The sequence below is a fragment of the Corvus cornix genome, chromosome 8 (genome assembly GCF_000738735.6).
Source record: "Corvus cornix cornix isolate S_Up_H32 chromosome 8, ASM73873v5, whole genome shotgun sequence".
In the NCBI taxonomy this organism is placed as follows: Eukaryota; Metazoa; Chordata; class Aves; order Passeriformes; family Corvidae; genus Corvus; species Corvus cornix.
The window spans coordinates 26,054,080-26,070,861 of record NC_046338.1 but is presented as its reverse complement, the minus strand read 5'-3'; the positions used below and the strand labels follow the sequence as shown (position 1 = coordinate 26,070,861).

Below are 16,782 nucleotides of genomic sequence, written 5' to 3'. Positions count from 1 at the left end.
CAATCTAATGAAGCCATTTGCCATGCAAGAAATTCTTGAATCACCATAACTGTTTTATTTATTGATTTTTAAATGCAAGTTTGATGGCCAGCCCAGTCCCAGGGCCATGCCTGCTGACCAGCTGATGCCTACAGAGATCCTTCCAGATGCAGGACTCAGTCTCAAATGCCAGGGAGTGGAGAAAGGGGCTGGGGAAGTCCTTCCTCTCCAGAGTGCTGTGACATGTAGGTTGGAATAGTGGTCTTGGGATCTCTGCCAGCTGTTCCTGTGCTGTTTGGGCAGTTGAGGGGCAATCAAGTGTGGGATGTGGCACCATTGGCCTGCAAGATGTGCTTGGGGAGGCTCTGCACTGGGGAAGAGAAAGGAGAGAATCACAGAATCGGGCCTAAGTTGGAAAGGACCACAGTGGGTCATCTGGTCCAAGGTTTAGTGAGAGAAACAGCACCATGAGGACACACTGGTGGCTGAGATGAAAGGATCTCCCTGGGGGCTACAGTGGTGGGGGAACCCTGCTCATTCCTGGGAGATTTGGGGACAGTCTGGGGAGTCAGAGCCAGCTGGATGGCTGAGGGGCAGTGGGGAGGCACAGAGGCTGTCTGGAGGGCATCGGGGAGCCGAGGGGATGGGGAAGGTTGACAGGAGGGGAGGAAGGCTAATGAGAGGTGGGATGGCTGGCTGAGGGGAGATGGGGGGGCTGACGGGAGGTGAGGAAGGCTGAGGAGAGGCAGGATGGCTGACTAAGAGGAGGCAAGCATGGAGAGGTTGAGAGGAGATGGAGGAAGCTGGGAGAACGCAGAGGGGAGCCTGAGCAGCAGCCGCGGGGCCGCGGTGCTCCCGAGGGGAGGCGGAAAAGCTGAGGCACCGCTCGGAGGGGCGGGAAGCGCGGGCCAGGGCCAAGGCGGGGGGTGAGGGCAGGCGGGGGGCCCGCATCCCCGGCCCGGGCCACCTCTTCCCCTGCGGCGCCGCGTTCGGCCGCGCTCGGTCGCTTTAAGGCGCGGGCGGGGCGCGGCCCCGTCCCACCTCTGAACCCGGAGATTGACGGGCGGGCGCGCAGGGGGCGGTGCGGTTCGCGGGCCGTCCCTCCCGCCGCTGCCGCCGCCAATGGGCCGGGGGGCGGGCGGCGCCGCTGCCCCTTCCTCCCCCCGCCCCCGGGCTTCTCCGTGCCAGTTTGAGGAGTCCGGAGCCGAACAAAAGCAGGCGGCGAGGGCCGGAGCGGTGCGCGCAGGCTCGGCGCAGGGGGGCCCAGCCAGCCGTGAACGCGGCTCCAGGGTGGGGGAAAGTTTGGGAGCCTTCCCCCGGTGCGCGGGGGCTCTGGCCGCGGTAGCTCCGGCGCTGCCGTCGCGGGCGGCCGCCGCCTCCTTCTCCTCCTCCCCGGGCGCAGCCCCTGCCCCCCGCCCGCCCGTTGCCTCTCTGGCGCGGGGCTGAGCTGCCCTGCTTTTGGAGTCGCCGCCGTTTCCCCTCCCTTCCCCGGAACCCCCCCCTTTCCCTCCTCCTCCTTCCCTCCCTCCTCCCTCCTCCTCCTCAAGCAGCCAAAGGGATTTTTTTCCCTTTCTTTTTTCTCTCTCTTTTTTTTTTCCCTCCCCCCCCCCCCCTTCATTTTTCTCCTCCTCCTCTTCCTCCCCGCCGCGGAGCCGGGCGCCAGCGTGAAGGATAAATAAAAAGCGAAGAGGAAGAGGCTGGGGAGGAGGAGGAGGAGGAAGAAGGGGGGGGAGGAAAGAAGAAGAAGAAAGCGAGCAAGAAAAGAAAGCGAGGAGCCAGGCGGCCAGCCCAGCCGCGCCGCTCCCGGCAGCCAGGGCAGGAGGCGGCGGCGGAGCGGGGCCGGCGGCCGGCGATGGATGACCAGCCGCGGCTGATGCACACGCACAGCGGGGTGGGGATGCCGGGGCACCCGGGCCTGTCCCAGCACATGCAGGATGGACCAGGCGGGGCGGAGGGGGAGGCAGGCAGGAAGCAGGACATCGGAGACATCTTACAGCAGATCATGACCATCACGGACCAGAGTTTGGACGAGGCGCAGGCCAGGTGAGAGCGGCGGGGAGCGGGGGGCAGGTGCCGGGAAGTTTCCCCCGCGCCCCGGCCCGGCCTTTGTTGTCCGGCGGGGGGAGCGCGCCCGGCCGCGGGCGCATAGGGCGGACGGGGGTCCTGCTGCTCCTCCTGCCGAGAAATGTGGCGAAGGAGGGAGAGGAAAAGAAAGGGGAGCGGTTAACACCCCCCCCCCCCCCCCCCCTTATTGTTTCCCATCTTTCTCCCACCTCCTAACTTCGTGGCGGTTTCGAGGGGTCGCCGCGCCCGCAGCCTGCCCCCTCCCTCCATTCACAAACTGGGCCTGGCTTTTCCCAGCCTTTTTGGGGTGGGGGTTCAGTGCGGTGGTGGTTGGGGCAGGCTCGGCGTGTGGGGGGTCTCCGCTCCGGGCTCCTCGGAAAGACCCACGAAGTGCTGCCCCGCTTTTAGGGCTGCTAATAATGTTCTTTCTTAGGCCCCTGTAGTGGTGTTATTTTTCAGCGTGTTTCTGCGCTTTGAAGATGCTCATAGAAGCTTTGCCTTTTTTTTTTTTCCTCGTTCTTAATTGCAGAGGTATTTAAAAAGGAAAAATAAGGCTGTAAGAGCCGGTATCTGAATTGCCCTGAGCTTTGGGGAGTGCAAACCTAATGCGCACTTTCAGAGGCACTACCAAAAGTTAAGGGAGGGGGAAAAAAAAAACCCCTCAAATGGAGGAATTAAAACAAAAAAGTTGCCCTGAATTGCCTGGGTTACATTCGATATTTCTTCTGGGCTGTAAAGCTGCTTGGTGTGTTGTCCTTCCTCCTGATATTTATGCCCCGAGTTGGAGCAGATTGCTAGAATACATTGTTCCTGGAAAAACGCACCGCACAGCCCCAAAACTCACTTAAGAACTTCGAGAAGGATAAAAGTACCCCCAAACCTCAGCTTCCATCGTCCCTGTCTCCACAGCTTCTGTGGAGCTCCTGCTTACCAAAAAGGCTGGGTGCAGGGTTGATTTTATTCATTTTCTTATGTTCTTGCAGGGGCAGCGTAGCCGTGAGGAGGAAATCATTCACTTTCTCCCCGGCCAGACCCGGGGCAGTGAGGGGCTCTTCCTTTGGAAAGTTGCAGGAATCGTGTGTGTTCCTGCTTGGATAATTTACTGTAGTTAATCAAATCAATAAAACCAAAGCAGAACAGAGCTAGGAGAAGACTTTATGGGTTTGTCTTGCTGGTCTATTTCAGCTGCTTCCTCACAGTACTTTTCTTTTTTTTTTTGTAAATTATTATTATTTTTACTTCTGAGCTGGCAAACACACTGTATTTATCAGTAATGTTTGGCTTTGCATTTCCTCCTTCAGTCCTACTATTGCACGGTTGTTTTGCTGCCTCTTTTTTTTTTGTTCGTTTTTTTCTTTTTTTTTTTTTTTTTTAATTAAGTTTTGAGAAGATGCAAAGTGCCAGCATTATTTGTAGGAGGGCCCTTACAGCATATTTATGTGATTTGTGTATACCCAAATGTCTGCACCCATCTGGGTGTGCTGATAAGGGAACACTGTGGTTCTGCAAGGGTATATACCTTTGAGAGACTTCATCAGATATATAAATCTTTTTAACATGTTGTGGGTGGTGGGGTAAGTAGTGTGAATGTTTGCCAGATGTTCACATCGTCTTTCGCGTGTAATTTCGGTTGGTAAACAGAAATCCCCGTAACTGGTGCCTGATAGCAACAGCCCTGTATACAACTGAAAATCACCCTATGGCTTAAGAGAAAAAATTAAATCATACTGTTTCTTTGCCTCAGTGGGCGCGTGGTGGATTTTAAAACCAGCCAATTAAAACACCCCCTCCCCAAAGTCTGTCCTCAAAACCCACAGGAGAGCGGTCAGCTCTGGAATAACAGCAGCCGAAAGGAGCGGCATTGAATAGCATTCCCTCCCTTTCCCAGAAGCAGCCAGCTGTGATTTTTAATGTGTTTACTGTCCCAGTTGTAAAGAATTAAATTTTAACACCTGCAAATAACCTGGATGTAAGTAGCATGGAGGCAGAGGAATGGGGTTCTCTCTCTGTACGTCTTTCTGTGCTCCAAGCTGGGCGCTGAAATTCCCTGAATTGACAGCTCTAAGCAGAGGATGTTTCCGGCACTGGGGCAAGGAGGAGTTTATTGCCCCTCTGCCTTACAGGTCGAGCCTAATAAAGCACATGGCCTGGTGTAATATTGGAGGTGGGGGACAGGGAGAGCCGGTGCTTTGTCTGTATTGAGCAAGACAGTTGATCCAAGCTTGGCTCCCAAAAGCTGCTGGCTTTGCCGTGGAGCATTGCCTGGCTTGCGCCGGCCGTGGAGCTGCTTGGCGGCAAAGGCAATTTTCAAGCCATTCGTAAACTGGTGACATTCATCTCCCCTGCATTGGGTGGGTTGCTGTTTGCAGCACTTGGGGCTCAAACCTGCCCCCCCACCTCCGCGTGAATTTGGAAAGTTGTTCCTCCTGAGCTCACTCTCCCCTCTTTTCTTTTCTCTCCAGGAAACATGCTTTAAACTGCCACAGGATGAAGCCGGCGCTTTTTAACGTCTTATGTGAAATCAAAGAAAAAACAGGTAGGAAATCAATGCTGTTGGTTCTGTATTATTTTTCTTTTTGCTCTTTGGGGGTTTTATTCCACCAAGTTTGTGGCCCCCCCCTCCTCCCCATGCAGCAGTATTTAAGTGGGGAGAAGTAACTCGTTGGTATTTAATGCTTCTGGCAGTGGACTTGCATGGTGTGGTTTGTGTCTAGAAGAGAAAATATCGTGGTTTATTTTCTATTGTATAGCCTTTCTTTATTTATTGCTTTTTCTGGGGAGGGAAAAAAAAAATCAACCTCCTTGCGGTCTCTGTCTTGCTCTAGTTTCTTCTTTAAGACACGGCACTGTTTAAAAAACAAAATCTGAGTGCAGAGCGGATGTGTGGGAAATAATCCCAACAAAATGAAATTGTGCAGTTTTATTACCATTAGTATTCAGGTAAACACAAAGGTTTCTTACTTTTTTTTAAAGAAAGACTTAAAATGCTCTTGTCTGCCAATCATCCAGGCTAGCTCATGTAAGAGCAAGTTGTCAGTTGCCTTTAGTGAAAGCAGTATATTAGATTGTTAGTTACTTTAGGGTGCTGTTGTTTTATGGCATCGGGTGTTCTCAGGCTTCTTTAGAAGCTAATGGCATGAGAGCATTGGTTCTGCTGTTTCCCACTTTCCAGACCTCCTACCATGTACTAACACACTTATAACACATCCCAGGGGGGCATTTAAATTTTAAAAGCAACAATTAAAAAATAGCAGTCATCAATCAAGGGTGATCTTAAACAACAGATGCTCAGGAAAGGACATTTAGCAACATGCACCACTTATTTATGTATTTGTTGGAATTTCTCTTTTTTTTTTTTTTGTCTTAATTTTTTTAAAAAATGTGGGGGGAATGATGGAAATTTGAGGGGTGGTTTATCTCTCCTGTTGGCTTTCTGAGCTGACCGGAGTTGATCCGTGGACTTTCCCATGCCACTGTAGCTGCCTTGTTTTAGCATGCTGCAAAGTACTTGACTTTTCCCCCACTTCCCCCCTCTTTACAGCAAGGACTGAAACAGTCAATAATTCATATCTAAGCCATATAAGCAAGGGCATGACATGAATGAAAGTGACAATAAATATGATTGCACATGCAGTTGATATACATTGATAGTTACACATAAAAGGGGAACAGCTTTCAGAAACCCAAACTGTATCTTTTTTTTTTTTTTCATTCTTTATATATATATATATATATATATATATATAAAACCTCCCAGCATGAGCAGCTGATTGAAAATACAATTACTTGACTCTTGCAATATATATAAAATGACTGAGAGGGCCCTTTGTTAAGCGTTGTTTGTGCAGCATGTAGTCCAGACAAAGCACCTACCGATGGCATTCGACTCTCTGGAGTCCTCGCAGCTGCGAGGCTGCCTCTGACCTTCCTGAGGAGTCCTTCCATGCAGACTTCCCATAATAACCAACAGTGGGTTTGGTATGGGAACCTCCAAACTGTTCTTATGCTGTAACATGACAGAGTCGGCATAGAGATAAATGTTCAGGACTTTATAGTGTTCCCCTGCGTGCCTTCACAAAAGAGCCATCGAGTTCCTTTCCCTCTTCTCTCTTTCTCCTTTAATTCTGTGGAAGCCAAAGAACGTTTGTCTGTCTCTTCTCCAAGTGTGTTTGAGGCTGTATTTGATGCTGCATATGATCCCCACGCAGGGACACTTTTTGGCAGAGTAACTTTAGTCCTAGCTCAGCTTTGCTATCAGCTCAGAGTTAGGGGACGGGGAATCTGCTGGGACCAAACTTGGTGGGAAAAGCCAAGTGAGCTCAGCCATGCTGTGAGGTCTGGGTGAGCTGGGGAGGGATGAGGAATTGTGCATACCCACAGTGACGAGGTGCGGTAATTCCTGTCTGCTAAGGAAAATGGAAAGAGATGGTATAGGGTAAAGCATGCTGCTGGAAATGAGTATATTCAGGTGTGAACTGGGGCTGTTTACATTTTTATAAATGCTATTCGTTGCTGTTGTGCCTTGGCTATGGGGCTGTGCTATGGAGGCCTCCAAAGAGGTTGACTCAGGATGGCTTTTGGAGCATTGTGTATCTACCCTTGGATATGTTTGCGGTGAATTATTTCATTTTGCAAATTCAAGGACCTCCTCCTCTCTGCCCCATCTGCATCCCCAAAAGTCACACTTCATAAGAAAGCAAACAGCCAGATGGTTTTGGTTTATTTAGTTATTTATTTATTTTTTAAATTATTGCTTTGTGGGCCCAATGCTAGGAGGACGTTTGCCTTGTTTTTCCTGGGGCTGAGGGTACTGCCTATGTCTGTTTGCTTACCCCTTCCTTGCGGGCAGCAGTGTGAAAGTTGAGCCAACTTCTTGCTTCCCACTTTCCATTTAGCTTCCCAGATTTTTGCATGTGTAGCGTTTGAAATCCTGGTGGTTGTTTGTGGTCACTGGTGGGTGTTTGAAAGTGCGTGCGTACATCTTCCCCCTGGCGTTATGATGTGCAGAAATGTGCGTTCAGTTACCCCGCTGCCTGATTTAAGTGACTCCAGAGCCTTACGGAGACTTTACCACCATCTCTTGCAACATTATGGCTACTATTTCATAGCGTTAACCTTCTCTTGAGCAAACCCAAAGTGTCCATAAAGTTCTTAGAAAAATAGGTCATCTCTACTGGCCAAAGTATTGCCTTTTCCATTTGGGCTCTCTAGTTACTTTAAAGTATTTATTAGCACTTCTAAAAATTGTAATGATTAAAAAAAGAAAGCTCAGTGGGTTGTCTTTTGTCTGCAAACCTGGAGATTGCTGTTTTTGGGGTGATGTCTGTTTAATAAAAGTTGAGAGGTCTGATCCAGGCAGGAGTATGTAGGGGAGGAAAAAAATTGCCGCTTAAATATACATCGAAGTTGTTGGCGTTCATTTGGTGTGTTTTCACTTGCTGTTGGTCTCTTTGTTGCGAGGGAAGGGGCAGGACTGCCTTCAAATGGCTGGCTGGCTTTTTGGAATAATAATTATGGAAATGGGAGGCATTGTTGTCCTAAATACAATTGATTCCTCCGTCAATAGGGATTGAAATCGGAAATTGCATTGCTGATTTATAAAAGTTTGGAGGCAGGGGCTCTGTCTTTATGGCTCGGTTTTTTGGGGTTTTTTTCCTTGTTTTTTTTCCCTCTCTCTTGGTATGGCTTTTTTTTTTTTAAGCTGTTCTCTGCATGAGCAGAATAGCTAAGCAGAAGAATCAGGCAAGGCATACGCAGACGTGGGGTCCTTGGATGGCAAACTGGAAAATATCTGCTGTCAAAATGCAGCAGCATCTATTTCAGCTGTGAGCCTTTCCCAACTCCCATCTCGTTCAGCGGGGACCGGTGGGGAGAGGCTGAGCACAGGATATATGACCATTTAATCTGATTCCTCCTCCTTAAGAGCTTTTCCCATCGTTTCACTTTCTCTGCTCATTTGGGGGAGGTGAGGGCATCAGGCAAATTCTACTTCTTAAAAAGACTCTGACTTTGCATTTGAAATCCTGCAGTTTTTATTTTCTTACCCTCCTCTCCCTCCTGTGCTGAAGGAATTCAGGATTAAAAGAAAAATGTACATCGCATCAATGGGGGAATATACGAAGTGGAATATTTTTAGACAGCACTGATTAGCCGTGCAATTGTTGTTGAATAAGGGGTTTGTTGTCTTTTTTTTTTTTTTAATTTTAGAACATAATAGCTATATAAGGTGCCTCTTAGCTATCTTTCCCTGTGCATTATCTTCACCAAACTTAACTCAAATCAGATCTTTGGAGGAAGGTAGGATTTTTCCCCTTCTTCTCTTCCTTAACACCCCTTTGTTCTCTCCAGCTCTGTGTTCAATTAACACCCCCATCGCAGAACTGTAGTCTTCTTTTTTTTTTTTAATGTCTGTTACTGTATTTCACTTCTGACACCTCTCTTATTATTCTTGCCTGCTATTTCGCTTTAATATAGCAATTATGATATGGGGTTTCTTTTTCTTCCTCCTTCCCTCCCTCCCTTCTCTTCCCCACGCCCCAAGTAAAACCCCACCAGGAGCAGCCTGGGGAGAAGAGGGGCAGATGCGATATGTGCGGTGCTGGGGTTTTGGGGTGTGAGGCAGAGCTTTAAGAGGGGGTACACTGGCAAGCCCAGTGCCCCTTGGCTCAAGCATTTCTCTCAGCAGGATGGGGCAGCTTGCTTTCCTTTCCCCCAGCCCTTCCCCGGTGTATCAAATCCTGCCCTCCTCCTTATCCTGTGTTTCCACCGAGGAGGTTTCCCAAGGTGCAGGAGAGAGTTCAACACCCCGATTTGAATTTCAATGCAATTCTTGCACCTAAGGCATCATTCTGCTGATGTGAAAGCTCATCAGGAAAGTGCTTGTGCTCCAGCCCTGCAGGATCTGGGTCTCCCCGCTCAGGCTCAGCTTTCGGCAGGTCCAGCCCTGGCCTGCCTGCTCTCCCTCCTGCCATTCAAAGGGGAGGAAGCCTTTGCTTTGATATTTGTTATTACTGTTTTTTTTTCCTGCCAGTTGAAAGGCTTTGAAGGCAAAAAGTGATACTTCTCTCTCCCAGCCAGGCAAAGTCTGCAGGGTTTTATTTTATATTTGTGGCTGCCCTGGGGGGAAGTGAAACATTTTGGGAGAGCAGGGCCTCCAGTCCGATCCACACTGCCCTATAACTCACAATTAAATGCTTCCAGAAACCTGATGTCTTCCAGGGAAAGAAGGGGAGGGAACGTGCAAGGGGCTGGAAGATAGGGATGGTTTGGTAGACCTTGGCTTGGTGGAGGACTGAATTAACACAAGAGGAGTGGCTTCCTCTGGGACTGGCCTGGATGGAATGGAAACGAGTCATCCTGATGGGAAGTGGGATGTGTCCCAGTAGGTCCTGGTGGCTGGAAGGAGCAGGGTCTTCAGGACTGGACCTGTCTCTAAAACAAGTTCATTTTCTGGGCTTTTATCTTCCAGTATGGTGGTGTCCATCAGGGATCTTCTGGGGAGGGACGGCTTTGGAGGAGCGTGCTTGCACAGAGACTTCTCTTTTTTCCTTGTAATTTCATATTTTCTTCCTCTCCCCTGGTAGCATGTGGTTGGAGCTCTTTGAATGGAGCAGGCTTAATTAGTTTAATCAAAATTGGCCTCCTGCAATCCTCCAGGGGAGGAGGTGGGAAGAACAGGGCTGCCAGTGGGCTCTTCTTCCCACCTCCTCCCCCTTGGCCCTGCCATCAAAGCAGAGAAACCAGGCCTGGCTCTGGCATAGCATTCCTGCTCCTGAGGGATTCCCCACAATTTGGGGTGTGCAGGAGCAAACCTGTTTGCTTTTATTTCAAGGCTTGATTTTTGTGGGTGCCTGATGTTGAGTAAACTTCGCTGTGATTGCAGCAGAGCACGAGGCTGCTCTTGGCAGGTCTTGGGGCTCTGTCCCATTGCTCCCAGCCGTATCTCTTTGCTCCTAGGGGATGGATGAGCCAGTCTTCCAGGTCTTGATCCCCGTGCTCCCAAGTTTCCAAGCCTTTCTTTGCACTGGCCTCCCCAAGTTTTGGGTAGCTTTGGGTCCAGGGAAGGGGGGTTCCTGGAAGGTGCAGTGCCAGCAGCCTACGCTTTGGGTAATTCCTACTGACAGCACTGGACAAGGCATGGAGGAGAAAGAGTCTCCGTGTTCACTATTGATGCCTGCTGGAAAAATACCTGTATGAACCAGATGTGGGCATAAACAGCTGCTAACCAGAGCATTCTCTTTCATGAATGTTGGCTGTCTTCCCTGCTGCCCAGTCCATCTCCCCCTCACCTCTGTATGATCCTGGCAGCGGTCAGTTTGTGGGTGAGTCCGGGGAAAGAGATGTTGTTATTGGGCCCTGTAGCTCCAAATGAGAAACTCGGAAGATGTTTCAGGCCTAAATTTCTCCTGGGAAAAATGGTTCAAGTTTCCTTATTTGCGACCTGCAGCAGGATTTCCCTCTTGGAGCACTGAGTGTCTGCAAGCAGAGCTTTTCTAAATGCTCTCAAATGCGAGATTTATTCCTGTTAGCAGGACTTGTGCGGGCTCTAGGTTTGAAGGCAGCGGTTGTAAACAAAGCACAGAGAAACTCTGAGACAATTTCATCATGGTTTGTATTTTTTTTTTCCCCGTCACAAGGAAATTACTGCATGCAGCAATCCTTGAGGGGAGTAGGGTGGTGGTTTAAACATAAATGGGTTTGTTTGCAGTGAGATACAGTAGGCTGTGCTGCTGGTGGTGCTTCTGCTGAATCAGAGCTGTGGATTTTGGCAGGGAGAAGGGAGGAAGACAGGATTCCTCCTCTGCCTTTGGTTTGGCACCTTATTCCCCAGTTCCTCCTTTACTCCCAGAACTGCTGCCTTCTCTGCTAATGAAGCTCTGCAAAGGGTTTCGTGATCTCTTGGAAATCTGCTGGGAAGCATATTACTACTGTCTTTTTTTCCTTCCTGTGCTTGGAGTTGGAGTGCTTTGGGAGTCAGGAGAGCCTGTCTTGTCTGGCCCTTGCACTACAGGGGTGGTTTGCAGTTGATGCAAAATATGAGGAACCCAATAGGAGTAGGGGGTGAGTTTTCCCCTGAAGATGTGGTATTATCTATTTTCCACCTTTTTTATTATTTGTAATTTTTTTCTTCCTGCTTTGCATTCTATGGTAGTTTCCCTATGCAGTGAGTTTCTCCTGGTAATGTGTTTTGCTTTGGGAGTTCTATGGGGAAGGTGCACTGCACAAAACTGGCTGCATGGCCCCCAGAGAAGGAGGCCCCTGCCAGGCTCCATGCTTTTGGGCTGAGTCTTCGGGTGTTTGGGGGGCCGTGCAGGGAGAAGTCATGTTCCTTTGTGCTGCAAGGATGTGCCCTATACAGCAGCTAGCACAGGGGGACTCCGTGCGGGGTCAGGCTTTGGAAGGAGGTAATGTGATTTACAGCAATGGATCTGGTTAATAATCTCCAGCAGCTTCTGTATACTCAGGGGCTGCTCGTATTCCCAGCCAGGTGTTTGCAGACCGGATCAATATGGCCCTATTTGCATGGGGCTGTCCATAATCTAATAAACCAACCTCAATCTGCATCCTTTGCTTTCCTCAAATATACACTGGGTCCCGATCTGGTTGGTCTGGCAAGTGTTCCCTATGGTAGGAGAAGCTGTTTGTGAGCAGTGCCTGGCTCCTGTGCTGCCAGCCTGGAGTCACACGTGGCACCCCAACACTGCACCCTCCACCAGAGCCTGGGCTGTGCAAGCATCCCAGATTGTTGGGTGTGCTGGGTGCTTGTAGGTGCTGCGTGGTGCTTTGCAGATGACCACCTCCACTGTGTGCTCCAGTGGCATTGATAGTGGGGGTTTTCCATGAAATCTGTGTCACCTTTGGGGAGCGTCTGCTGGGAACTCTTTTGGAAACCAAAACTGATGGTTTTGTGGGCTGGGTGGTTGGCAGCTTCTTCTCAAAACTGCCTCGGAGGTGCTGCATCCCCCTTAAATAATCCAGGATGGTGGGTGCTATAGGGATAAATTACAGAAAGCCATGGCCTGAGGAGGCTGTGGGCTGAATACATTAGTGTGTGTTGTCAGGCCAGGCTCCAAAGGGGCTCAGGTGATGCTTTCTCCCAGTGCTGGGAATCAGTTGGCCTGGAATTATTGATTTGCAACTGTGTCAAGTTAAAAAAAAAAAAAAAAAAAAAAAAAAAAAAAAAAAAAAGAATAGTAATATCTCTTGGCCTTGTGTTTGTGAGCTGTGCCCCTGTATGTGCATACGTGTATATATATATAATTTTTTTTTTTTTTTTTTTTAGCTGGAACAGAAAGCCACTTCTCCTGGCTCCCTTTCCTGGTGGAGAAGGCAAGGCAGCCAGAGAATGGGCAGCCTGGTGGAGGGTTTGGCTGCCAGGGAAACCGTGCCCGCTGAGGAACGGAGTGCTGTTGCTGGTGCTCTGTGTTTTGGGGAGGCCGCCAGCACAGATAATAGAAATCCCCTGTGACACCTTGAGCGAGCCGTATGTTGTCACTGTCCCCTCCATTCCCAGCCTTTTATTTATAGGAGAAGCCTTACCCAAAACAGTTTTTTGCTTGCCCAAAGCTGATGGGCTCTTTGCAGCTGCCCCCCAACCCCTTTTTTTCCCCCTAAATATACTGATGAATGGAAAACCCTCGGAAGAGCCAGTGCTGTGAGGAGCAGCAGCTCTAATCTAAAATGATAACTTTGCCATTTTTTACTTCAGCCTTGTTGAAAAATGAGCAGAGCTGCCTTTGCAAGTGGGATCAGCCTGCTTAAATGCAGGTGCCTGGATTTTTGTTTCTTGCCCGAGTACAAGCCTGGAAACTCAGTTCATTGTTTCCACATCCCATTTTTGATTTCACCCAACCTGGCTGGCCTGCCCATCCTTGTTACCAGAAGAGGAAAATCAAGTTTCTCTCCTGACTGGATAACATTTTCAAATTCCAGAGTGATGTCGATTAGCAGAATTAGCAGTGGCAGGTTACCCGGCAAAAATACCCTTCCAGTTGTGAAGTGTTCCTTGCTGGTTGCTGCTCCTTTCCCAGCTCTAGTGGTCCCGATCCCGGGTATGTCTCCACAGCACGGAGATTTTTCTCTCTTAACTCAGTGCAGTTGTTTCCTTTTGACATTTGATATTTACAGGGCTGGAGCCAAACTGAAAGTGAATCTGCCTGTAACTCTCCTAAATGTGCCTTTCTAATTTCAACATTAATGTTTCAAAACCTGAGCTGCTGGTGGGTGTACTTTGCTTGTTTACACACACATCCTCCCCCCGCAGTGATTCTCTGGTGAAACATTAGGAATGATACAATACCTGGAGTCTCTGCATGGATCGGTCTCTGGCTTTAAGCTGTAAATTTGACTTTTAACTCCTAACTCTCTAATTTGGAAGGTTGCTAGTGTTTTAGGTTAGTATTTTTTTGTTTGGGAGGAGCATGCTTATATGCAAAATTATTATTGTAATATATGATTCACTGCAATAATACTGCAAGAATTTTCAATAGCAAGATTGATTGCAGTAAATTGCAAAAATATTATTTCAAATACTGCAAAAACATGATGAATTTGCAATACTCTGATTGTTGCAAATCTCTAGACAAAAGGCTAGAGATTGCAGTTCACAGGGTGAAAGAAATTAGATGGAGAGGGTTGTGGCTGTCAATCCTGACTTGATAGCACAGGACATGGGCCCCCTGGTAGGTTTTGTGTGAAGCTGGTGCTTTCCAGAAGAGTGCTTGTTCATGTTTAGGGAAGGTACAGGCAGTGAGACATGCTCCACTGTTTGGAGGTGTGCTTTGAAGGGTTTACGACCCTTGCTTTGAAGGGGTCATCTGTTTATTTCCGATCTGAATTCGTGAGGCTTCTGGCTGCGGCATAGTGCTGTGCATGTGCCCATGGTGAGTGAGGAGCTGCTCCCGGAGCAGTTGCGTGTTTGGGGGGAGCAGGTGGCAGGAATGGTGTTTTCACTGAATGTATTATTCCCCCAGAAAATCCTGGCTGTTAGATCTGGTCAGCAGATGTGAAGTGTCGATCGGTATTGATGATGGGGAGGGAGTTGCAATATACTTTGCTAATGGAGAACCTGAGGAGCAATTCCCTGATTTACGCTTTCGGCGATGTGAAATGAAACCATCTGAAGTGCTTTGCTCAGTGAGCTCTCAGCAGACCGCTTCTTCCTTTCCACTTCATACAGATTTTTCCAAAGGGGCTGTTTCTTGGCTCCGTTACTGGGTGGACAGAGGTAGCTGGGAGGCGTGGACCCCTTAAATGCATCTGGAGGCACAAAGCATCCAGCATGGGAGCAGGGAGCAAGCATCACCTGCTGTAGCTCACTCTAAAGCCCTGGTGCAATTCTGTCCCCAAGTGGCTGAAAAGGTCATTTAGTGCAAGAGCAAATGTTTATTTTTTTTGCTCCCTCAAATAGTCAAATTAGCATCCTTCCTCTGCCACAGAAGCTGCTGGAGAGGGCATCCTGAGAAGGATTATAGGTAGGAGCGCCTGGGCCTGGGCTGTTCCTTTCCCGAAGGTCCCTGGCTGCTATTTGCACATCCCGGTGTCTGACTGAGGCTGGCATTTCCCCCGTTTGCTGGAATTTACTTTCTGCCTGGCTAGGGCATTGGGTAACATTTGCACACCTGGGCTCTTAAGCTGTGGAGGGGCTGGGAGGATGTGTTGGAGAAGGTCAGGGGTCTCTGCTTTCCTTCCAGGCAGGAAGGGAGCAGGGAGAGCAGCTGCTGGTACTGTGTCCTCTCCACAGGCAGTGAGCAGGAGGGGGAAAATGGTGTTGTGTAATGTCATGATACCTGTGCAACCATCTGGACCTGCTCTGATACTGGGTGGATGCAGGGTTGGCCCTGGCTCTGGAGAGCTCAGACCCTGCTCAGTTTGCTCTTGTGGTGGATGGATCGGTTGGGCAGCGGATGCCTGGTTGGTTTTTATTGTGGTGGAGGGGGCTGTATTTCCTTTTGAATAGGATTGCGGTGCATGTCAGGCAGGTGCGCAGCCTGGGGTGGGAGTTCTCCTTAGAAATGGCTCTTCTGCACCCAGTTCTAGAAAGTCATGGGATCCTCACTTGTGGGCTCTTGAGGGTAGGATGTGCAGCAGCATGATAGCATGGCTGGAGGTTTAGGGAGACTATCCCAAGGGCAGACTGGAATTGTTTACCATTAAAAACTCAAGTAATACGGAAGGAGGTGAGACAAAAGGTTGGTGGTAGGGGAAGTTCCTGGTCTTTCCATGTTCCTGAGGCAGTGGCAAAGTCCACATGGGTAGAAGGACAGATTTTTATTTCCCTTTTTCTGCCATGTTGGGTTAGGCCTTGCAAGTGTCTTTTGGCAAAGGCAAACATATCTGGGGGTCTGAGAGCCAGAGGCCAGGGCAGAAGAGCCCATGATGATGCAGTGCTCCAATGCCCCGTTGGGAGCAGCAGGCACGGCTGGTGGAGGACACTGGTCCTGCAGGCAAGGGTGGCCATGGAGCTGTTGCATCATCCCTGGGCTGGCACTGGGAAAGGAGCTGCGCAGCTAGGAGAGGTCCCTGTGGTTTGTGTTTGAAAGGAGCTCCATTAGGGTAATTTTTAAGCTCCTGTTTAATCAGAAGGCTGTCTGCTAATAAAGAGGAAAATGCAGGTGTGGTGGATCTGCTTGTGCTGCATCCTCTCTTCTTGGTTCCTTTTGCTTTGTTTTTTTTACTGCTTTTGCTTCACCCTTTGGGAATGCTGACTCTGCTACCCCAGAGGCACCCAGGTGCCCATCAGCACCACTGGGTAGTTCTTTCCAAGGATTTCCTTGGCCTCTTGCCTAATGTGTGTAGTTGTATCCAGGTGCCTTCTTCTTGCTGCATCTCCTCCCTGTGCACAGGCACTGGTGCTGGGTCTGACCCTGGTCAATGATTGCCCTCGCAGGTTCCCAAGGGAAGCCAGTCCTGATGGCTCTCTGGAGGGCTCCTAAGAGTTGGCAAGGAGCATGGAGGAGACCTAAATGAAGAACAAATGATAACCATATAGAGACAAATGGGAATCAGATTTGGAAGGGGCAGGGGGGATGTTTGCTTTAATCCGTCTCCTTGGGTTTCAAGCAATAATAAAGCAGATTTGTTTTCTTTTACCTTCTTTCCCCCCAGTCCCCAGTTTTTCCCTCTGTTTCCTCTTCCTTGCTGTTCTCAAAACAGCCCTGGATCCAGCAGCACCAACATCACCTTCCCAAGCCCACACTTTCTACAAATAGGATTGCTGGCCAATCCAGTCAACATCCTGTCCATTTTTTTTTCCTCCTTCTGTCTGGTTCACACTGGTGGGAGCTTGTTGCCTTGAGACAGGCTACCTTGGCTGAGGGCCTGGGTGCAGGTCACTCCCACCGCCAGATGAACTTTTTTGGACTTTCTGAAGTGAGCAGGGGAACAAGCTCTTCCAAATTGGCTGCAGTTTTCTCCATGGAGTTGATCTGCCGTGGCATGCTGTGTTGTGTGCTTTAGAGGCAGTCCCCAGGGACTGGCCGTGCTTGGAGATCAAAGTTTCTCCATCAGAGGTCTTGGGCAGTGCCTCTGAGATGCTTGAGTAACCTCCTCACATTTGCCTCTCTGGGATGTGGTGGTGGCTGCAAGGGAGGACCTTGCTTTGCCAGCCTCCACAGATGGGTTGATTCCCTTCAGAAGTGTGCTTCCTTCCCCTTTTTCTCTTCTTTTTTCTCTGGTCATTGTCTTGCTACAGAGCGGGTGGATCTTGGGAGCGCTGGGGCAGTGTGTAGCTGTGAGTCA

At 49.4% G+C, this 16,782-nt stretch overlaps 1 protein-coding gene across 2 annotated transcripts in view; it reads left to right on the top strand.

Annotated features, from left to right (window-relative positions):
- The first annotated feature begins 1,575 nt into the window (after window positions 1–1,575).
- Window positions 1,576–16,782, top strand: part of PBX1 (PBX homeobox 1) — a 126,935-nt gene continuing 111,728 nt past the window's right edge. For both annotated transcript variants that reach the window (XM_039555714.1, XM_039555715.1), the window contains exons 1-2: window positions 1,576–2,022; window positions 4,506–4,579. In XM_039555714.1, coding sequence (XP_039411648.1) covers window positions 1,832–2,022; window positions 4,506–4,579 — 265 coding nt within the window. In that variant the 5' untranslated portion in view covers window positions 1,576–1,831. The remainder of the gene's footprint in view (window positions 2,023–4,505; window positions 4,580–16,782) is intronic.